At 35.1% G+C, this 21,463-nt stretch overlaps 1 protein-coding gene across 1 annotated transcript in view; it reads right to left on the reverse strand.

Moving 5' to 3' along the window:
• Positions 1-5,593: 5,593 nt before the first annotated feature.
• Positions 5,594-21,463, reverse strand: part of LOC121431613 (probable ATP-dependent RNA helicase DDX46) — a 30,276-nt gene continuing 14,406 nt past the window's right edge. Inside the window, exons 12-23 of the mRNA XM_041629181.1 lie at positions 21,316-21,394; positions 19,372-19,454; positions 18,346-18,510; positions 16,940-17,134; positions 15,150-15,283; positions 13,041-13,203; positions 12,303-12,452; positions 11,565-11,864; positions 10,415-10,591; positions 9,441-9,564; positions 7,039-7,112; positions 5,594-6,008 (exon numbers count right to left, since the gene is read on the reverse strand). Coding sequence (XP_041485115.1) covers positions 5,961-6,008; positions 7,039-7,112; positions 9,441-9,564; positions 10,415-10,591; positions 11,565-11,864; positions 12,303-12,452; positions 13,041-13,203; positions 15,150-15,283; positions 16,940-17,134; positions 18,346-18,510; positions 19,372-19,454; positions 21,316-21,394 — 1,692 coding nt within the window. The 3' untranslated portion in view covers positions 5,594-5,960. The remainder of the gene's footprint in view (positions 6,009-7,038; positions 7,113-9,440; positions 9,565-10,414; positions 10,592-11,564; positions 11,865-12,302; positions 12,453-13,040; positions 13,204-15,149; positions 15,284-16,939; positions 17,135-18,345; positions 18,511-19,371; positions 19,455-21,315; positions 21,395-21,463) is intronic.

The raw sequence follows: 21,463 nt of genomic DNA on the forward strand, positions 1-21,463 counted from the left end.
CAATTATTAAGTATTTATTCGGTTAGCACTAAATCTTGACGAAATTGAGATGCGGAACACAAACATTATACCTTTAATAATTTTTACAAACCTTTATTTTGAGTAAATCACGATTTTATATTTCATATTGCCATATATGTGTGTGTAATATTCAAATTTGAAATGCATATTTAGTAGACTTATAATTTGAAACTCTGAATAAAAACAATTCCATATCAAAGATAATCAAAAATATGATGATAATCCGTCAAAATATCGAAATGCGTGATTTTCGACAGTCTTTCAGATTTTACGCTAAAAATGATACTTTCACGCAAAAGTGCACTTGGCATCCGCCCGTACGCTATTCCTCAGTATTTCCGCAAGACTTTTAGCTGGGATGCAAGGAATTGACAAATTGTGCTATGCAATTAAAAACTCGCTTTATTATGGACTTATACATGTAAATAAAAACTCGCTTTAGTATGTACTTATACATGTAATTATGTACATAATGTACGGTATTTTCAATTTTTCTTTCAAAATGCGCACCTGGTAAAATGCACATTGTCTCCTTTCGGATAACATAAAATGAGATATCTACCATCTTACTTGAAAATTCTTTTAATATTTGTGGCACTAGGACATTTGCGATACATTCGATGGATAAACGCATTCAAATCGAAGAATTTATGTTGCGTAAAAAAAACTTCAAACTATTGATAGTTTTCACAAACTTTTATTTCGAGGAAATCGCGGTTTTATGTTTCCCTGTGCCATATGTGTGTGTGTAATATTCAAATTTGAAATGCATATTTAGTAGACTTATAATTTGAAATTCTGAATAAAAATAATTTCATATCAAAGATAATCAAAAATATGATGATAATCCGTCAAAATATCAAAATGCGTGATTTTCGACAGTCTTTCGGATTTTACGCTAAAAATGACACTTTCACGCAAAATTGCGCTTGGCATCCGCCCGTACGCTATTCCTGGGTATTTTTGCAAGACTATTAGCTGGGATGCCAAGCATTAACAAATTTTGCCGTCGAATCCTTATCTAGAGCACTTTTTGAGGTTTGGCCGGTCTACTATAACCTACATACCATTTTGCTTCCTATATATTTCTCTTTTCCCTTAACCTATATATGAATCTTTCCCCCCTTCCTACATACTTGTTTCTTTTCCCTTCCTGTATATATTTTTCTTTCCCTTCCTGCATATTTCTCTCTTTTCCCTTCCTACACATTTCTCGTTTCCCTTCCTACATATTTATCTCTTTTCTCTTCCTTTCTATTTCCCTACCTATATATTTCTTTCCCTTGATATCTAATTCACTTTTCCCTTATCACTCTTCTTACATCTATCCTTTCCCCTTCCCAATCTTCTCTTTTCCCTTACTATGTATTTCTCTCTTTCTCCCTACTTCCTATATATTTCTCTTGTTACTTTTTTATATAATTTTCTTTACCTTTTCCATTTATTCCTCTTTTAGGTAGCTACATATTTCTACCTTCCCTCTTATTTCTCTTTTTATCTTTTTATACATTTCTCTTTACCTTTTCCATATATTCCTCTTTTTCGTACCTACTTAATATTTCTTTTTTCCTTCCTACGTACTTCTCATTTTCCCTTCCTACATATTTCTCTTTTACCTTTTTATAAATTTCGCTTAACCTTTCCCATATATTCCCCTTTTCCGTACCTACATACATTTATCTCTTTTCCCTTCCTATATATTTCTCTCTTTCATCATTTTATATAATTTTCTTTACCTTTCCAATATATTCCTCTTTCCTTCTTTCTTACATATATATCCCTGCACATTGCTATACATTTCTCATCTCTAGTTCTCTTCTATCAATCCCATATCTACTCACACTTCTCTTCCCTATTTTCATATACATCTCACTAACCCATATTTATTCTAAGTTTTCTCCTTTTATATATTTCACTGTCTTTACTCTCTATATCAATCTCTTTTCCACATTTTTAAAGATATATACCAGTTGCGGTAATGATATCAAAATGAGTTCGAACAGAATCCAATGAGTTACCACCAAAGTGTTTGTATGTATACATGAAAAAAGTGTCAAATAGCTCTAGAAGAAAATTTGTATTGCTGAGAAATGAGCAAAATAAGCACGGAAATCATCAAATGTCAGATATTTTTCGAGCAATATTAATACACTGTCCCACATATGCTTTTCTGTGTTAGTGATCATCAGAAATATCAATTTTGAGCTAAGATTTCATGATTTTACAAAGATAGGTTAATATTAATGTAACAAATCTTGATGTATGATATTGTGACAATTAACCTTGATTTTAACCCTAAAAAGACTGGGGGGCCTTTTAGGCCCCCCCCCTGTACATAAATCGCGATAACTTTTTTGCGCATGAAGCGTTCGCGCCGCCATTTCATGACTTTTTTCTCTTGAGTTTTGCGCAACTTTTGATACCAAATTTGTATACCCCCATGCCGCGGTTGCGGAGTTACGTAACATTTTCGTATCACATGTCACGTAAGAAATTGAAATTTGTATTCGTTTGTGTGTAAAGTGTATGGTATTTGAATGAATGTTATACACATTGTTTTCTAACTACATTTTTATTTGTTTCTTTCTATATTATGTCACTTGTGAATTCAAGTAGCAGTTCTAGGATATGAAAATAATGAAAAACATTGCATAAAAAAATAAAGAAATACATAAGAAATGCAAAATAAAGAAATACATAAGAAATTAAAATCAAAGAAAAACATAAGAAAAGTAGTGCAAAATACCAGAATCGCTTGCACAACTATATTCTTGGGTGCAGGAAACACTGAATAGACAAGTAATGTCACACTTTAGTTGATTATGCTATAATTGATATTGAATAAGTTATATATTACACAAACCCAAAATATATCTAGAATACTCAAGAATTTGCAATATGCAATATCTAATGTCCTAAAGTTTTTTTGATAAAAATTTGCATATTCACATAATTATGAATATAATTTGCATAAATTATGTGATATCTCTTATGCTTTGTTTTCACCAGCTAGTGTACATGTAACACATCACTTGTTTATCTTCCAAGATTGCTTTGGCTCATTGCAAGAGAGTGTAATGCAATAAAACATGCCAAATGTTGTATTTCTCTACATAACGCGTGCAGAGTACTAATTTGCATAAGCATATCTAATAATTCAAGCACGAAATAACACAATTCCATGATAAACAACCTCTTCTTACAGCTGAAAACCTTGAAACAGGAATTTATGGACCGCAATAGGTACCAAAGTATGAAAAATTCAATTTTTTGATAAAAATTTGCATATTTGCATAATTAATTATGCATATATTAAAAAATACAATGAATATCAGTATTTTGACTATGTTTTCTTTTAGAGGACATGACAAAGGATGTGTGTGCCAAATTTGGTTGCGATCGGACGACCAACGGCCGAGATCTTAGGGGGGGCCCAAAAGGCCCCCCCCCAGTTTTTCTAGCCTCCAAAATAGCCCAGTCTTTTTAGGGTTGAAGACCATTTCTCATGAAATAGTTGTTTACTGCAAATTCTGTCTCTGACCTTTAACCCAAACATTTTGTTGTAGTGAACTCTCTCTCTATTGATTTCGATATATTTCATCTGCCTCCTCCTCAAATTTGTCCCATTCTTTCATCTTCTTACGGCTATTATCATCCATAACCATTTTAACACTCATCATTTTACCCCTTCTATAAATAATATTTTCTCTCTTTCAAGTATCCACTTGTAGATTCCCAACTCCTTCTCTCTTACATAATGAGATTTCATACATGACAGAAACAAATAACTAGTCATGTTCAAGCAGAGTTGAGAGAAATTATTTACAATTTATTTACAGCAACATAATTCCAAGCACGGAATTAAAGGTTGAAATAAGGGATCTTAAACTTGATCTGCTTGACATACTGTGAGCATACTTTCAAAAGTTAAATGATTGTATAAAAAGAAATTTCAAGCTATTACTTCTCCCCGTTTCAAACCACTAAAATGAAAACTGCAATGTGAAGATTACTTGTCACTACTTTTCATTTTAAAGGACCCATACATTACTTTGAATGGTGATTTCTTCATTACAGAGATCTTCACTGAGTTTAATGAACCCCTTGTTGATTTTCAAAGAAATCAGAAATTAAATCAATGAAACTGCACAAAGAGGATATCACAATTTTCATGAGGAGTCCCGAACAAATGAATTATTGATGAAATATTTCAAAAATATATATTTTATATACATATATAAAATATACATATTATATTGAACTTGATACTTGAATGAATATAATCTGGCAAATGTTTAAAGTCTAGAATGGTCCAACTTGATTCCTCAGATAATATACTATCATGGAATCAAACATTAAATCAAACGGCAACATTTAGCCCTCAAAAATAGACACAAAGCAAAAGCCAAACTTTAAATGCTTGTATCTCTTTTTTTTCTCTCTGTCTGTTGGTATGGTTTTTTAATTTAGCAACACAATAAAGGACACAGTGCCATAGAATAATGATAAGATATCAATGGCTTAAATTCTACAAAACTCATTTCTCGGGACATTAACAAACTGTCAAATAAAAACTTAATTATTGTACATCTGTATAAATACCTTGAAATCTCGTCCCTAACCCAAAAGGTGTATCAACAAGTGGAATGCCTCTGGCCGTCTCACCTGCATCACGCGGTTCAATATAGCAGCAGTGCTGACTTTGAATACTACTCTAACTCGCACAAGATGTTCAGTGATACATGGTTACTCTTATGTCCACTTTTTATGAACTAGACCAATAAACTTACAGAGATTCACCAAAAAACCCCAACATGGCCAAAGTTCAATGACCTTACATGACCTTTGACCTTGATCATGTGACCTGAAACTCAAACAGGATATTCAGTGATACTTGATTACTCTTATGTACAAGTTTCATGAATCAGATCCATAAACTTTCAAAGTTATGATGGTAATTCAACAGATACACCCAATTCGGCCAAAGTTCATTGACCTTTGACCTTGGTCATGTGACCTGAAACGTGCACAGGATGTTCAGTGATACTTGATTACTCTAATGTCCAAGTTTAATGAACTAGACCAATAAACTATCAAAGTTATGATGGTAATTCAACAGATACCCCTGATTCGGCCAAAGTTCATTGACCCTAAATGACCTTTGACCTTAATCATGAGACCTGAAACTTGCACAAAATTTTCAGTGATGCTTGATTACTATTATGTCCAAGTTTCATGAATCAGATCCATAAACTTTCAAAGTTATGATGGGAATTCAACAGATATCCCCAATTCGGCCAAAGTTCATTGACCCTAAATGACCTTTGACCTTGGTCATGTGACATGAAACTCTAATAGGATGTTCAGTAATACTTGATTAACCTTATGGCCAAGTTTCATGAACTAGGTCCATATACTTTCTAAGTTATGATGTCATTTCAAAAACTTAACCTCAGGTTAAGATTTGATGTTGACGCCGCCGCCGCCGCCGTCGCCGCCGCCGTCGGAAAAGCGGCGCCTATAGTCTCACTTTGCTTCGCAGGTGAGACGATAAAAATCAATGTGAAATATATATTCCTTATATATTTTTTCTCAATTCTGATGTCTTTCACTCATTGATTTATTCATTTTTTTCCAATACAAATAAGAACAGAGTTTGTTTCATAAGAAGTAAAGGACAAGTCTTTTAAACTGTTAAAGGGTTATTCCTTAACTGCAAAATAGTCACTTCAGCAGAACTGAAAATGGGCAATTTGAGAAATACTCTGCAAGACCAGTAATTATTGTCCTCTGAAACAAAGTAGCAGCCAGAGACAAGATGAAATGCTGATTCTTCGAATGAAATGAAGACATTGCTAGCAATAGGATGAAATACACAGTTTTGGGGATGATCTTATTATCCACTGAAAAAGACGACGTAGATGGAGACCAGTTGTACCTCAAAGAACCTTGTATCTTCCTTTGTTGGTAGGTTGATATGAGTTTTGCTGAAAGAAAACAAAATAATCGCGAAGTAAATATATTATGTGTAATTGAAATCAATTGGTGTATTTATCAACAACAACAAAAAAATGGGAGTTAATGCAAACAAATTCAGGTTATCTGTATTTCCTAATTCATATTATTTTTTTTTCTTCAAATCTAAGAGTAAGATATATGGTCTGCAAAAGATATTTACATTCTGATATTTTCTTTGAGGTTGTAATGAACATACTTCTTCATGGATTTCAAAATTTGGTTGTATTGTGAGAACAAGATACAGATCCATGATTTAATGGTCACCCTTTTGTTAGCGATCTTCTCGTTTAATCTCCTTGTGGAGCGTTGTGGCCTAGTGGATTAGTCTTCTGACTTTGAAACAGAGGGTCGTGGGTTTGAATCCCAGCCATGGCGTAATTTCCTTCAGCAGGAAATTCATCCACATTGTGCTGCACCAAGGTGAGTTGAATGGTTCAAGGAATTTATTCCTTGAAATGCCACCGCACTGTAAAAGGCTGAGGGGCCAAAGCCAGGGTAGTAATATCCAAGTCCTTTGGAAACGCATAGGGATGTTATGACATAATGTGATATACGCTATACACGAACTGCATCATTATTATTATCATCATTATTATCATTATCATTATTATTATTATTATTATTATTATTATTATTATCATTATCATTATCATTATCATTATCATTATCATTATTATTATTATTATTATTATTATTATTATTATTATCAAAATTAGTTTGTCAACCTGCTAATATTCATGTTGGTGTTTCAACATACATGTAAATAAAGCAAGTTACATATCACTGCATGCTAACATTCTGAACCATGCTGAATAAGAAAGAAATAAATTTTCAAACTAGAGTCTTTTTCATGATAGAGGGTCAAAAAAGCAGGTTACATGTAAGTTTGAAACTCAGAATATCTCATTCTGAACAATGATGAATACCAAGGAAATTCTTTTTTTTAACCTAGAGGTCACTTCATAGTAGAGGGTCTAATATTTATTTTTGTATTCTTACCAATCTGACTAGTTCATCCTTGACTAATCTTGTGATCTCTGCCTTGGCCTTAGAAACAGCTCTTTCACTGACACCTGTAAAGGAATATAAAGGATTGAAAGAAGAATGGACTTGTATTCTGAATCAAGTTTAACCTAATCAGTTGTAAATTCTGTTTGTAAAATACAAATGAATACTCAACAAGGAGGAGTATGTCACTTGCTTACTTTGGCCAAAGAAGGACAGTATTGTTCCTGTCTTGATTTTCTGAAGATATAAAACAGTGTTGAGGTTGAGGAAGAGCCTCTTGTTCCAGAATAATTGGAGGAATAAGACTAGGATAAGTAATTGACTTAGGTTTGATCAGCTGTAACTAAATGGGAGCCATCGAGTTAGCACTACACATTTCTCAGAGGCATTTGGCATCACAGACCAGAACATGTCATGAAGTCTATACAGTGCGTCCCAGAATAAACGAAACCGAGATTTAGCGATCATTTATCATAACTTAATCATAAATAAAATAGACAAATGACCTACCAATTTAAAGCTTAGAATCTCCTCTTTCATCTGATATTACTTAAGTTATTTCTTATTCACGCATGAGTGAGCAAAAACAATTTGAAGAAAGGATACCAAAAACTCATTTGGCGGGGGGTATCTGGGTTTCAAAAAGAAAACCACATTTCTGAAATGTTCAATATCTGCTCTTTAATTTGGTACCTAAATCACAGAAAATGGTCAAGAAATAAAAAAGTTCTGGTCATTTGAAATAAGGCTTGTATTCTTAAAATTTCATGAGATAAACGTGTTTTCACCGGTTTCCCACAGAAGCTTTCGCATGGTGAACAAAAGATTTAATGCATGGCTGATCGTCAACAAAACAGAGTGTCGAGTGAGTTTGAAAGCCAGCCTGGAGAACCTCTTCATTTTATGAAATTATTGAAATTCAAGCCTTATTTCAAATGACCAGAACTTTGTTATTTCTTGACCATTTTCTGTAATTTAGGTATCAAATTAAAGAGGAGATATTGAACTTTTCAAAAATGTGGTTTTCTTTTTGAAACCCAGATAGCCCCCGCCAAATGAGTTTTTGATATCTTTTCTTCAAATTGTATTTGCTCACTCATGCGTGAATGAGAAATAATCTAAGTAATATCAGATGAAAGAGGAGATTCTAAGCTTTAAATTGGTAGGTCATTTGTCTATTTTATTTATGATTAAGTTATGATAAATGATCGCTAAATCTCGGTTTCGTTTTTTCTGGGACGCACTGTATATATAAAACATGAACACAATAGCCCATATTTTGAAGCCTGGTTTAGCTTAGACCATGGTCTAACTCTGTGATGAAATCATGGGAAGCCGGAAGTGTCGAAAGTTTATTTTCATAATTTGTTTCTTATTTTTACTTTGCTCCTTCCTCATGCTTTAATGATGAAGAAAACAATTTGAGTTATTATTACCCAACAGGGGTGATTGATTTGAGTGTCAAATATCCTGAGAAATAAGTCCTGTACTTTTAGAGATTATTGTCTCAGTCGACTTTCAATAGTTAAACCACAACTTAAGACCAGGGCCCCGTCTTACAAAGAGTTACGATTGATCCGATCAACTATGGATGACCAGCAACGTCAACATCTAAAATGCATGAATGTTCAAAACGTTTCCCACATATGACGTTAATTACATAATTCATCGTTTTCTTGACAATTTGGTGTTGGCCTTTGTTTACAAAGGACATTTTGAAAATTTTATGTTGAAAAAATTATGACACTGATGGATTTCCATTGTTACGATTGATCCGTTCAATATAAAGTATATGGAAATCCATCAATGTCATATTTTTTCTTTAGGAAATTTGCACAGTGTCCTTTGGAAACAAAGAAAAGCATACTGAACTGTCAAAAAACAGTGAATGTATGAACATACATCATATCTAGTAAATATTGTGAACAAACATATATTTCAAATGTAAATTGGATCAATCACAACTCTTTGTCAGACAGGGCCCAGTGTTAAAAGGTATTATTTCATGAGAAAGTCTTTAAATCAAGGTTAATTGTCACCTTATTATCATAGATCTAGGTCTGGTACATTAACATGAAATTATCTTTGTGAAATCATGAAATCTTAGCCGAACAACACTAACAATCACTAACAAAGAAAAGCATATGTGGGACAGTGTATTAATATTGCTTGGCAAAACACCAGACATTTTATAACATTCTGTGTTTATTTTGCTCATTTCTCAGCAAGTACACATTTCTTCCAGAGCCATTTGGCACATTTTTAAAAATTCATTTTATTCGAATCAGTTCAAATTCATGTTTAGATCATTACCACAACTGCCACATCTCTTTAGATTGAACCAGAGTTCAGAATAGAAGCTAATGGTTAGGATGAAGGTAGGGGAATCTTACTTTCGATGGCCAGATAGAGCTTTCTTTCTCCTTCTCCTTCCTTGGGTTCCTTGCCTGGTGGGAAGTAGGTGCCTCTGATGGTGATCCCTGCTTCACTGTAGTCTTGGATCTGGGCAAGGTTCTCCTACAAAGGACAAAATGAGACATAGATCAGTGGATAAATCTCATGACTTTGGACCTTGAGATCAAGGTTTCAAATTCCGCTGGTGCCCTTGTATCATTGTGCAAGACATTATAACTGTACGCTTGCCACACTGAGCATATTGATATGTTTTAGGATTAAAAAATCCAATGTGACTTTTAAATTTGTACTTGCCATGAATATTCCTGGAGTATGACCAGTTTTGAATGAAAATAATGGTCCACAGGGAGAGGACATGGTGTGTAATCATGTGAGGATTAGAAATCGTATCACAAATATTGAAATTTGAATAAAAATACAGTCCGACCTCTCTTATCTGGCCTCCCTTATCCGGATCTCTCTATTATCCGGACGCACACTTGCCGAGATTTTTTTTTTGTTGTTGTTTTTTCAATTCAATCTATCACGTGAGGAAATGAGATTCAATCTAAACTCATCCTATACGCAAACTCTCTTTGATTAAACATATATTTTCCAATATAAGTCTACCTACAACAACAATTTTTTCATGAAAATTTCTCACCCAAATCACCAAAAGAACTTAGGCAGGATAATTTTCGAGTGAATCAGGGCGCAGCGCAAATATTTCATCAAGTTCTCTTGTTGTTTCCCGGGAAAAACAATGCATGTTTCGCTAGCTAACTATCACATGAATAAGTTAAACATCTTAAACATCTTTGAGTTGCCACAGTGCAATTTTTCAAGGTATCTGACATCACAGAATAGAACACGTCATGAAATCAATTCAACAATAACTATTCAGTAAGTCCCGTACATGTACATTGACAAAATTGAGGCCTGTGAACTTGGAACACTCAGTCCCATACATTACCTTTGATGTGACCTTCCACCTGGCAGTCTGTGGGAAGTCATTGATCTCCAGTTCCTCCTCGTATTTCCTGAAGGTTGGCTTGGGTTGCTCCTCCTCTTTCTCTTCTTCGTTAATCTTTGGAATGTAGTTGAGTTTGGCATTGAGTTTACCTGCAAGCTGCTCGGCCCTCGTGAATGCCTGTGCCAAAGGTAATTAATAAATGAATAAAGATAGACAAGTGCAGCTTCATCAATACGTCATCAGACCATTCATTCAACATTAAGCATTTCCTTGAAGTCTTCAATATTTCAAGATTTAAAAAAAAAGTTTTTACAGCTGAATTGCTGTTATCATTGTGCTTTATAATATACATCTGTAGGTAAAATCCAATCACCCCATCTCTCTCTCTTACTGTTCGCACCACTTCCTCCACGTAAGCCAAGAATTATATCATTGGGGTCAGGAAAAGGGTACCAGCATATATATTTCTCTACACTTGGAAAGGTATCTGTATTACTTTTTCTTCCACTCTCCCTCCCTGACACCTCTCTTTGTCTCTCAAACACCTCTCCCACACTTTCAATCAACTTCTATTACTCTTCCTCAATATATATATATCTCTCAGTGCCCATCATTTCCAGGTCCACACCATCACATCAGCTCAATACTGAAAACTTATCTTATAACCCCTTTCTCTTTTCTTAAAATATCCATGTTACTCCCTACATCAAACATATGGAATAAGTTACCCGATACTTTAAAATCGTCTGTTACATTCTCATCGTTGAAACATAGATTGAAACAAAACCAACTATCTCCTTATAGTTAAATATAATTCCAACTGCCTGTCTAAAGGGGAAGGGGGTTGATTTCGGTATTGTTCGTGTCGGTTATCATATTTGGCATTATTCTTATTATATTTGTGTTTTAATTGTACCATAATATTGTAATCAAGAGAGTCGACTTTGACAGGTCAATGGCCTTTCCGTCTTCCTAAATCTGCTACATTTTCTTTTCATTTCTTTTATGTTTCTACTATTCTTCTATTGCTTACATCTTTATTTAGATTCTTTTACTCTTTTAAATGTTGCATAATATAACCCTTGTACATGTGTTTGTATAGCTATAAAGGATGTCAAATAAATGAATTAAATTGAATTGAATAACTTACTGATACAGAAGGTTGCCCAAGCGTAGCGCCTTTCATCACCGCTTGGGTAGCCTGCTGTATCATATCCACGTTCCTCTCGCTCTCCAGGTTCTTATTGATCTTTGCTGCCATCCGCTTAGCCAGGCTCAACATGGCCTGGTTGGCCCCAGCGGGTACAGCCGCGGCACCGCCCGGGACCACCCCCGGTTGCTGGGGTGTGGCAGGATTCGCTTGGGGTTGCTGGATGATAGGCATTTCGTCGGCCGTGACGTCCTTGACGCGTCGCTTCGATGCAAACATGGTTTCGATCTTCTCGTCAATCTGCAGATCAATGAAAGTGAAGCATACAAGTAGATTTGGGATTCCAGTATGTGTCCTGAGCTCCGTAACGCAAAGGTTAATGATTAATCGCTAAGTTGGTTCCCAGTCAGTCTACTATGCAAAATGCACATACAACGATGGTTTTGATAGGTCGTTTCATTTAGCAATTAATCGCTAATCTTTGTGTTACGAAGCCCTGGACAGTGACTTAACATTTAAGTGTTTTGAAAGGATATTATGTAAAATTTTATTTTGACAACATGCAAGTATTTGTCAACATGAAGCTTATTTCGTTCATTCAGGATTAGTTATACAGGTCACATGAGAGATATTTTGAAAAATTATTTACAAAACCTAAATCTCTATAACAATAATTCTTCATAGCTGAGTCACATCTGAAGAGATATCAAATTTTTGCATAATAAAGATTATTCTTACGTCCATGCCAGCATCTTCATCATCGGAATCTTGAAGACCAAGAGCAGCCTTCTGAAGCTTCTTCTTCTCATTGGCCAGTTCTCTCTCGGTATCATCAAACTTGAAACCTTTCCCACTGAAACCACTGTTCCTGATCACTTCTTTACCTTCCTACAGAGATAAAATAAGGATATTAAACAATCAATCTCAATGATGATGATAAAATGCTAAGAGTATACATTCTTTTACACTCAAATTAAATCAATAATAATAGGCATTTATATATAATCAATAATAAAATATAAGCATTTATATATAATCAATAATAAAATCTAAAATACTTGAAAGCAGAAATCAAGCAGCAGAATTAAAGTTCTTAAGAATTTCTTTTTTTAATACTGTTAACTGTCAGGATAGGAATGTGGTGCTATATTCTTCTTAAGCTTCACAAGGTCCTTTTTTTGGTTGGACATATTACTATGAGAGTGGGAACAGATTACTTAATACATATAGATTACAATACATATAAATATAGAGAAAGGGAGAAATAAGAATTCAACATACAAAGTGCATGGAAAATGGAAAGTTCCAATGAAGAATATATAGCAGAATCTTTCTCTATCAAAATATGAAATAAAATATCAATAAATTGCGCATGACAATATTTTCTTTCTTTCAAATATCCAATCCACATCAGATGCAATATCTATTCAAAGAAAATTTAAGGTTGAAAGGATGCCTTCTGAATCTACTACTCACAGATTTTTGTTGATTACAGTAGAAGCTCCACATCTCTGTAAGCTCTCCAGGTACCTTGGAACCACTCAGCTCAAAGGCCTTGATGACATCCCCTGCATACTTGGCCTGTTCAGGGGTCAGGAAGGTGTAGGAGAATCCCTTGTTTCCTGCTCTCCCTGTGCGCCTGAAGCAAATAAGATGACAAGGAGCCAAGTTTGAAGATGAACGACAATGGAGCAGACGAATGAACGGATGGACGGACATCCCTGAGGCATACTGCATCTGAAACCTACTAACAGTGGGAGTATCCTGGTCTAGTGGTTCTGACTCTCGCCTTTCAATCAGAGGGCCTTGCACTGCAAAAACTCCGGTGTTGATTTAACACCAGCCCGGAATCTATATATGTCCACACCAGAGAAGTATCAAAACAACACCAGTTTTGGATTCAAACCGTAATTGGTGTTGTATTAACACCTATCTGGTGTTTGACCAAAATGAAACTGGTGTTGTTTAACACTTCTCTGGTGTAGAAATACATAGATTCTGGGCTGGTGTTAAATCAACACCAGAGTTTTTGCAGTGTGGGATGAAATCCTAGACATGGTGTTATTTCCTACAGCAAGAAATTTATCCACTTGGTGCTGCACTCAACTTTTATTTATTCCTCGAAATGCAGAAGCGTGTAAAAACTGCACCACTAAACCAGGATAAATATTCTGCGTTTAATCAATGCAGATTCCTTGGAGACTTATGGCCCCCATCTTACAAAAACATACGAATGATCCAATCAACCAAAACTATGGACGGCCAGCAACGTCAACATCTAGAATGCAAAGCTGTTCAAAATATTTGTGAACTATGATGTACATTTATTGTTTTCTTGAAAATTCAGTGTGCCTCTCTGTTTACAAAGGATATTGTTCACATTTCCTGTAGAAAATATCATGACAGTGATGGATTTCCAAAGAATTGAGATTGAATCAATCGTAACTTTTTGTAAGACGGGACACTGGTAAAGTGAGTGATAAGTGCTCACTGGCATGCATCATCATTGTTATCATAATCACTGAATGACTGAAAGACAAAGAGTTGATCCTGGGCAGAGAGTGCAAAATCAAATACCAAGGTTTTAATGCACGCTTTTGATTGGTTCAAAATCAACTTGTGTTTGATTTTTGGAGATGCATTTGATCGCAAGTCTTTTTGCATCTTGCCTCCAACAATGCAACTACTGAGCTTCAATGATGTGAGGGCACATCTCTAACAAGCTGAAATCAATTTCTTAAATATGAGGACAAATCAAATCTCATAAAATTGATCTCATCTCTGTTAGAATTGATCTTACCTCTCTTGAAATTTATCCAAGCAGTTTACTGAATCAATATAACTACAAGTTTATACCCACGTTTATACCAGACCCTTTTACCAAACCACACCATGGTTAAAGGAAACCAAAACCCAAGAAGAGAAGCAATCTTAGTGGAAAGATTAAAATGAGAGGAACAATTTAAAAAAAGTTTCATCAAAATCGGTTATGAAATAAGCAAGTTATGGACGACTGAAAAATCTTGTTGTACTTACTATATGGATCGTCAAATTGGCAAACATGCTTCAAAATGGCTGATTTTGTGGACAACTCTCCATTTGTTTTGTACACATATTTTCAGATTTTCCCCTTTATTTTACATATTTCACATTATCTCCTCCTGACCTTGACATATATGGTGTGGATTATATTTTCCCATGACATATGTTGTGCTCAGAAGGAGGCAAGATGCAATTTGAAAGATAATGAGGAAAATCTGGAAATTTGTGTACAAAACAAATGGAGAGTTGTCCACAAAATCAGCCATTTTGAAGCACGTTTGCCAATTTGAGGAGGCCCATAGAAAGTAAAACAAGAGTTTTCAAACTCCCATAACTTGCTTATTTCATAACCGATTTTGATGAAACTTTTTTTAAATTGTTCCTCTCATTTTACTCTTTCCAATAAGATTACTTCTCTTCTTGGGTTTTTGTTTCCTTTAAAGAATCCGTGTAAAGAGAACTGGAACATCCCATCCTTTGATTCAAGTAACTACATGTAGTTTTTTTTTATATATCTATGAAAACCTATATTTATCCTCTTACCCGACTCTGTGTACATAATCCTCGTAGTGATTAGGACAATCATAGTTGACAACAAGAACAAGTTTCTTCACATCCAGACCTCTTGCTGCCACCGATGTTGCAACCAGGATCTTCACATTAGCAGCTTTGAAATCCTGAATGAAAATGAAATTAAAATGACGTGAAAAGAGAAATTATTATGCCTACATCACTTCAAATACTGAGAATTCAGCCGAAGTCCATGTGCCAGTATTTACTTAAAAGTATTGATTAACCCTTATTAAACTGGGGGGTCAAATTGACCCCCCCCCCCGACAAATTTTCCGAAATCACGTAACATTTCATAAGTGCATGTCAGACCCAAAATTGCTCAAAAACGTGATTCCCTGTACAAAGTCAATGCGAATTGTGTAAATGTATGATTATTTTTACTTTTGTTGGTTTCAATGAATTCACTTCATGCTGTTTATGATCGCAAAAGGGTCCACGACAAAGTTAATTGGAAAAACAATAAAAAACAAAGGTTTGAAAAACAAAGAAATACATAGTTTAAAAAACAATGAAATACATAAGTAATTAATTATATTTTTGCATTTTTTTCTGGGTATTTGTTAGAAAAGTAATAATTGACAATCCCATCAAAAATGAGCATTTTACTAGCTATATGAATCGAGTTAAAGGCAAAAAACATACACAAAAAACAAATTTAGGGCAAATTTCATATGCATAATTAATTAAAGAATATGAACAATTAATTTTTTTGAAAATTTTACTTTACAGTCTTGTAGTTTACATCTGGCTCTACGCGCATGCAAATTTTCACGGCGATCAGCGGCCGAGATCTGAGGGGGTCAAATCGACCCCTCCCCCCCCAGTATATACTGGTCTGAAATAGCCCAGTTAAGATAGGGTTAAGTAATTATGCTACTTCACACTTTATTAGGCTAATCAGAATGCTTAAACTTGTATTCAGATCTCATCTAAGTATTTACATTTATCCAGCCAAACCTAAGCAAAATACTTACTGTGACATCGCACAGTTAGAGCCTAATTATGTGCAATGCATATATCTATCTGTGCGCAGTTTTTAATCTTTTAGTTTTTTTTAGATTTTTAGTAAAGTAAGAGTAATAATATTTGGATTTTCATTAGAAGAATAAATTGCAACATAAGCTCCAAAATAGTTTGATAGTTTTTCTCTTATGACTAAAAATGCTAATCAAATTTGTTAAGAAAAAATAACTCCCTGATGGGTCTAATCAACTCTCAAAAACAACACTTCAGGGTTGACTTTAGCCTATCTGATATGTGTTGGGCTATAGTGGGCAAGTTACTGGTAGCGAGAAGCAGGCTGACGGGCGAGGGCGAAGCCTGAGCGCCTATCATCACTGGTAAAGTCATCAAAATGCATATATTGTTATCACATGCTTGATGTACTTTTTATTATGCATCATTCATGAGATAACCCTTATATGGCGATCAACTGTATTTTTTAACCAAAATATCAACTGTATTTTTTAACCAAAATATCATCGCAGTCTACGTCACGTTCAAGCCTCGTCGCTTATTGGTCCGTGTTCACTGACAGTTATGAATATTTATATTGAAGCTTAGTTGGGGGTTCGTAGAATTTCTACGAACAGAACAAGGTAAATTACCAGTGATGATAGGCGCTCAGCCTGCGCCCTCGCCTGACGAACTCGGGCTTCGCCCTCGCCCATCAGTAGTTTGCCCACTAGCCCGACGCATATCGGATAAGCTAGGTTGACTTGTACATCATTTTTAAAAACAAAATCAGGGAAAAAAGATACCTGAATGATGGAATCTCTGTCATACTGGTCAATACCACCATGTAAGGCAAGGCAGGGGTAGGATGCTTTCATTAGGTCTTTGAGTAGAAGATCTGCAGATTCCTGCTTCTCCACAAAGACTAGGATCTGTCCTTCGTCGTAGTAGCCCAACAGTTCCAGGAGCTTCAAGAACTTCTGATCCTCCTCAAGAATCAACTGCAGTCGAAAGGACAATGAGAAAATGAAATTCTATGTTTTTATTTGCTTCTTAATAATAGGAAGAGAAGCTCCACAGTTGTGGAAAAGTCCAGCAACCTTGCTGATGAATCATGAGAAAATAAATATCTTCATGGTATTCAAAACACCAGAAGACCACCTTCACTTTCATGATATCTTTAGAACTATCCTCCAGTCTAGTCAAGAAATTGATAAAGCATCAATATCTAGTGCTTGCTCAGAGGCATTGTTCTACTCTAAGCACTGCTATCAAGTTATTTTTGTCAGGGCTTTTTATACAAAGCTCAGCAATTGGTCGAAGAACAATCTGTATGACTGCTTGGATTTACAATCAATCATGAAATCATTTAAGCGATAAATGCTAACCTTTGTTTATAGAACCTTGATCATTTTGCATGGATAGTAATTATCCTTCGAGGAGTTACTTTGTGTACTACAAATTGAGGTTATAATGGAATCAAACCTGTTCTAGTGGCCACCTGTCTATAAAGGTCACAGTTTTGCTTGCCTTCGGTGGCCATCATACACAAATTTCAATGACATAAATATTGGTGAACTCAGCCATCCAACATAAATTGGTCCATTGACAGTGAGCCATTATCCTTTTATCGTTCGCTGTAGCGCTGCATACACTCACAATATGAATAAAAGCGACAGAGCACATCACCACGAAACCAATTTGTGATAGGAGGCTGGGTTTACCAATCAGTACAAACAATTAATAATGACCATTCCATCTTCTTTCTAAACGTTATGGCCCGAATTCACAAAGGTGGTTTTGAAAACCCACGGTTGAGTCCATGGTTTATGCAGATTTCCTGTATAAAATTACGCTTAATTCAGCGCGGGTATAAAAAATGTCCAATTCCGACGCGTGCTTTTGTCACAGTGCGCCAAATCGACGCCTGTTACCACGGTTAGATACGCTATTTTATTCATGAGTCCACTGTTTTTATTAAAAAGTCCACTCTTCAAACAGTGGACTCATGAATAAAATAGCGTATCTAACCATGGTAACAGGCGTCAATTTGGCGCACTGTGACAAAAGCGCGCATCGGAATTGGGCATTTTTTATACACGCACCAGATACGCGCTAAATTAAGCGTAATTTATACAGGATATCTGCATAAACCATGGACTCAACCCTGGGTTTTCAAAACCACCTTTGTGAATTCGGGCCTATAACTCACAGCATGCTGGGTGACATCGGAGCACACCACACTACGACCTCCGACCTGGACTTCAATAGGCTTGGTCAAGATCTTCCTGGCCAGTGCCTCCATCTGACGGGGAAACGTGGCAGAGAACAAGACTGTCTGCCTATCAGGACGGATGTTCTCCACAATCTTCATCACCTGGAAAAGAAGAAATTTTGAAAAAAAATATTCACTGACTAGTTATCCTCCAAGAAAAAGCATTGTTTTACTTTCTTACATTCCGTCAAACATGTTCATTATCAGTCATTTTTCTGGCAAACAACTAACAGATAAAGATCTCAAATTTTACCAAGTAATAATAAAAGAAGTCAGACAAAAACTCTCATCCTATTTTCAAAAGCCATTCATCAACTGCCTGGCAGCTATTCTTCATGCAGTTTCCTATATTCTCCACTAAAGACTTACACTACGACCTGACATAATGATATATAAACATGTAAGTATCAACTAACAACATGATTATATGAATATTCATGACAAAAATATGTTTCGGACAGTCAACCTGCCCGAAACCTCAAATCTCCTCTCCTGCTCCTGCTCTACAGATCTATTCACCGACTCAAGCCAGCCTTCTCTCATCTCCTCAAGCCTCTATCACCTCTCCAACTAAACCAGACTCCTACTCAAGCCTCTCATCCTGCCTACAACTCAGCTTTCCACTCCTTCTGGTTTACAATCCTTTTAAGGACGACACTCATTCTGAAAAGAATACTCTACTTCCCAACCTCCACTTTCTCACTTTTCTATTTCACTTCTAGCTGTATCCACTTTTATCTCAATCCTTGAAGGACTTTACACATGATGATGTACAACATTGTATTAAGCGCTATATAAATGTTGCATATTCTTCTTATCATTATCATTATCGTAAGTATTAGTATTATTATCATCATCATCATCATCATTATCAATATTACTATTAATATTATTATCATCATATTATTATGCAACTACATCTAACACCTATATGATCAAAATGATGTAGTGGTTATTCTATACCTGTGGTTCAAATCCCATGTCAAACATTCTATCAGCTTCATCCAAGACAAGGTAGGTACACCGACGAAGATTTGTGACGCGACCTGCAAATATTTACAGATGTCAAAGATAGAAATAAAAGGCAATACAAAAAGATTAAAAATCATAATAATATTCTACTTCCTCAAGTAATAATTGAAATGTATGCAATGAAAAAATATACATCATCAGTATCAAATCTTGCAACATGCAAGGTGTGGGCTGACCCCTTCTCCCCCCCCCCTAAAAAAATAGCAGAACTTTTGTCATATTATGTAAATAATCTTTCAAACGAGTATTAAACATCTTATTCATCTAACAGTCTAACTCACTCTATTACCGTGGTATTTATTCAGAAAGCAGTCTATTTTTTTTCAATGGCATGCTTTAATGCATAAATATCACAAAAAGTTGTTCCATGTGAATATATGTAAAAATAAGCAAAGGAAAAGTATTCGAATTCAACCTAGTCATTCTTAATCATCGTACTTCACAAATTATCATAATTATAAGTGCTCCGGCCTTTAGGTCACATGACCAAAGAGCTCCGACGACGATCTATTCCTCTGCAGGTAAGTGCCCTTGGGCACTTAACCTTTGACCTTTATAAGCGGCTGCATCATCGATGTCATCGCCATCATCTAGATTTCAGGAGGGAAACGCAAGAGAAACATTACTCCTCGCATGTGTGGACAATAAGAACTTAGTTAGAGCTAAGATTACCAACTCTAAATGTTTTACTAAAAATACACCTTAAAATGGACAATCTAAATGTCTCAACCCAGAGGTCATAATAACATTTTCATTTTCTTCAACCCATCATCAAAATATGATTATACTATATTAAAGATTTACAAAACATGTAGTTTAACAAAAGTGGAAATAAAATAGCTTGCTTGTGACACTTTGTGTTGATTTGTAAAGCATGTTTTCAAAAATCATTGAATGAAAACAAGAAATGTTTAACATTGCCTAAATATGCTACAACCAATTAGTTTCTGGTTTAATTAAATATAATAGTTAATCTATTTTCATTTAAAGCCAGTTTAATTCTTTCTGAATTGTGTTGTTTGTAATGTTTATCCCTAGACTAATTCTAAGCCCTGAAATATAGATAAAATTGCATCTGACTAAATCCCAAATAACCTGTCATTTCCAAATTCCTATGGCTAGTAAACCATAATAGTGAAAAGATCAACTATTTTTTTATTTTATTTTTTAAGATGGAAAGGTTCCCATGATGACTGTATCACTCTTTTTACACCAGCGCTGAAATGAAAACAATATTTCATTAGTAGGATGACAATTTACCCGAGTCATATTCCACATTTTAAGGCAATGAATAAGATATGAAAAGGATGCCAATATCCATAAAATTGTGTTATCAAAGCTATACACTATTCTCCAGCACACATCATTTCACTTTTTTAGCCATTCTACCAATCACAATTTTATGAGTTTCATTCTTCTTCTTCATGCTGTCGTAGCAGAAGAAGAGATGCTTGCAATGATAGCCATCTTAGTTAAGATTATAGAAAAATTTACAGCTCATTTTCTTTAAACAAGCATACATATGTATTACATACATGTATATCCTTGATTTGGCTATCATCTTGACTCGAGCCTATGGCAAGGTAGGTAAAATAATCATAAGACCCTTAATATGTTACATGTGAATCTAACTTCTATTCTATATACCTTATATCACTGTTATTTATACAAAGATGAACTCGGTTGGATGCTTTTATCTTCCAAAAGGATATAAAGGAATGAATTATTGACTGTAAAGAAGCAAATGAATACTATCTTTTCAAAATGTATTTCATAGAATGCTACCAATACCAAAAGTTACCACACTTAATGGAAGGTTATAAATTAAAAATCTATTTCATCATAGAGAGATGTGATACCAATCTGCCAACCTACCATTATTAGCACCAAGCATGTCTATCATTCTCCCTGGAGTGCAGACGATGATCTCCGCTCCACGCTTTAGCTCGGCAATCTAGAAGAGGAGGAGGGAGGGAGAGAGTGGGAGGAAGGGATGACACAAGAGGAGAAGGGGAGAAAGAAA

This window comes from Lytechinus variegatus, chromosome 18 (assembly GCF_018143015.1).
Source record: "Lytechinus variegatus isolate NC3 chromosome 18, Lvar_3.0, whole genome shotgun sequence".
NCBI lineage: Eukaryota > Metazoa > Echinodermata > Echinoidea > Temnopleuroida > Toxopneustidae > Lytechinus > Lytechinus variegatus.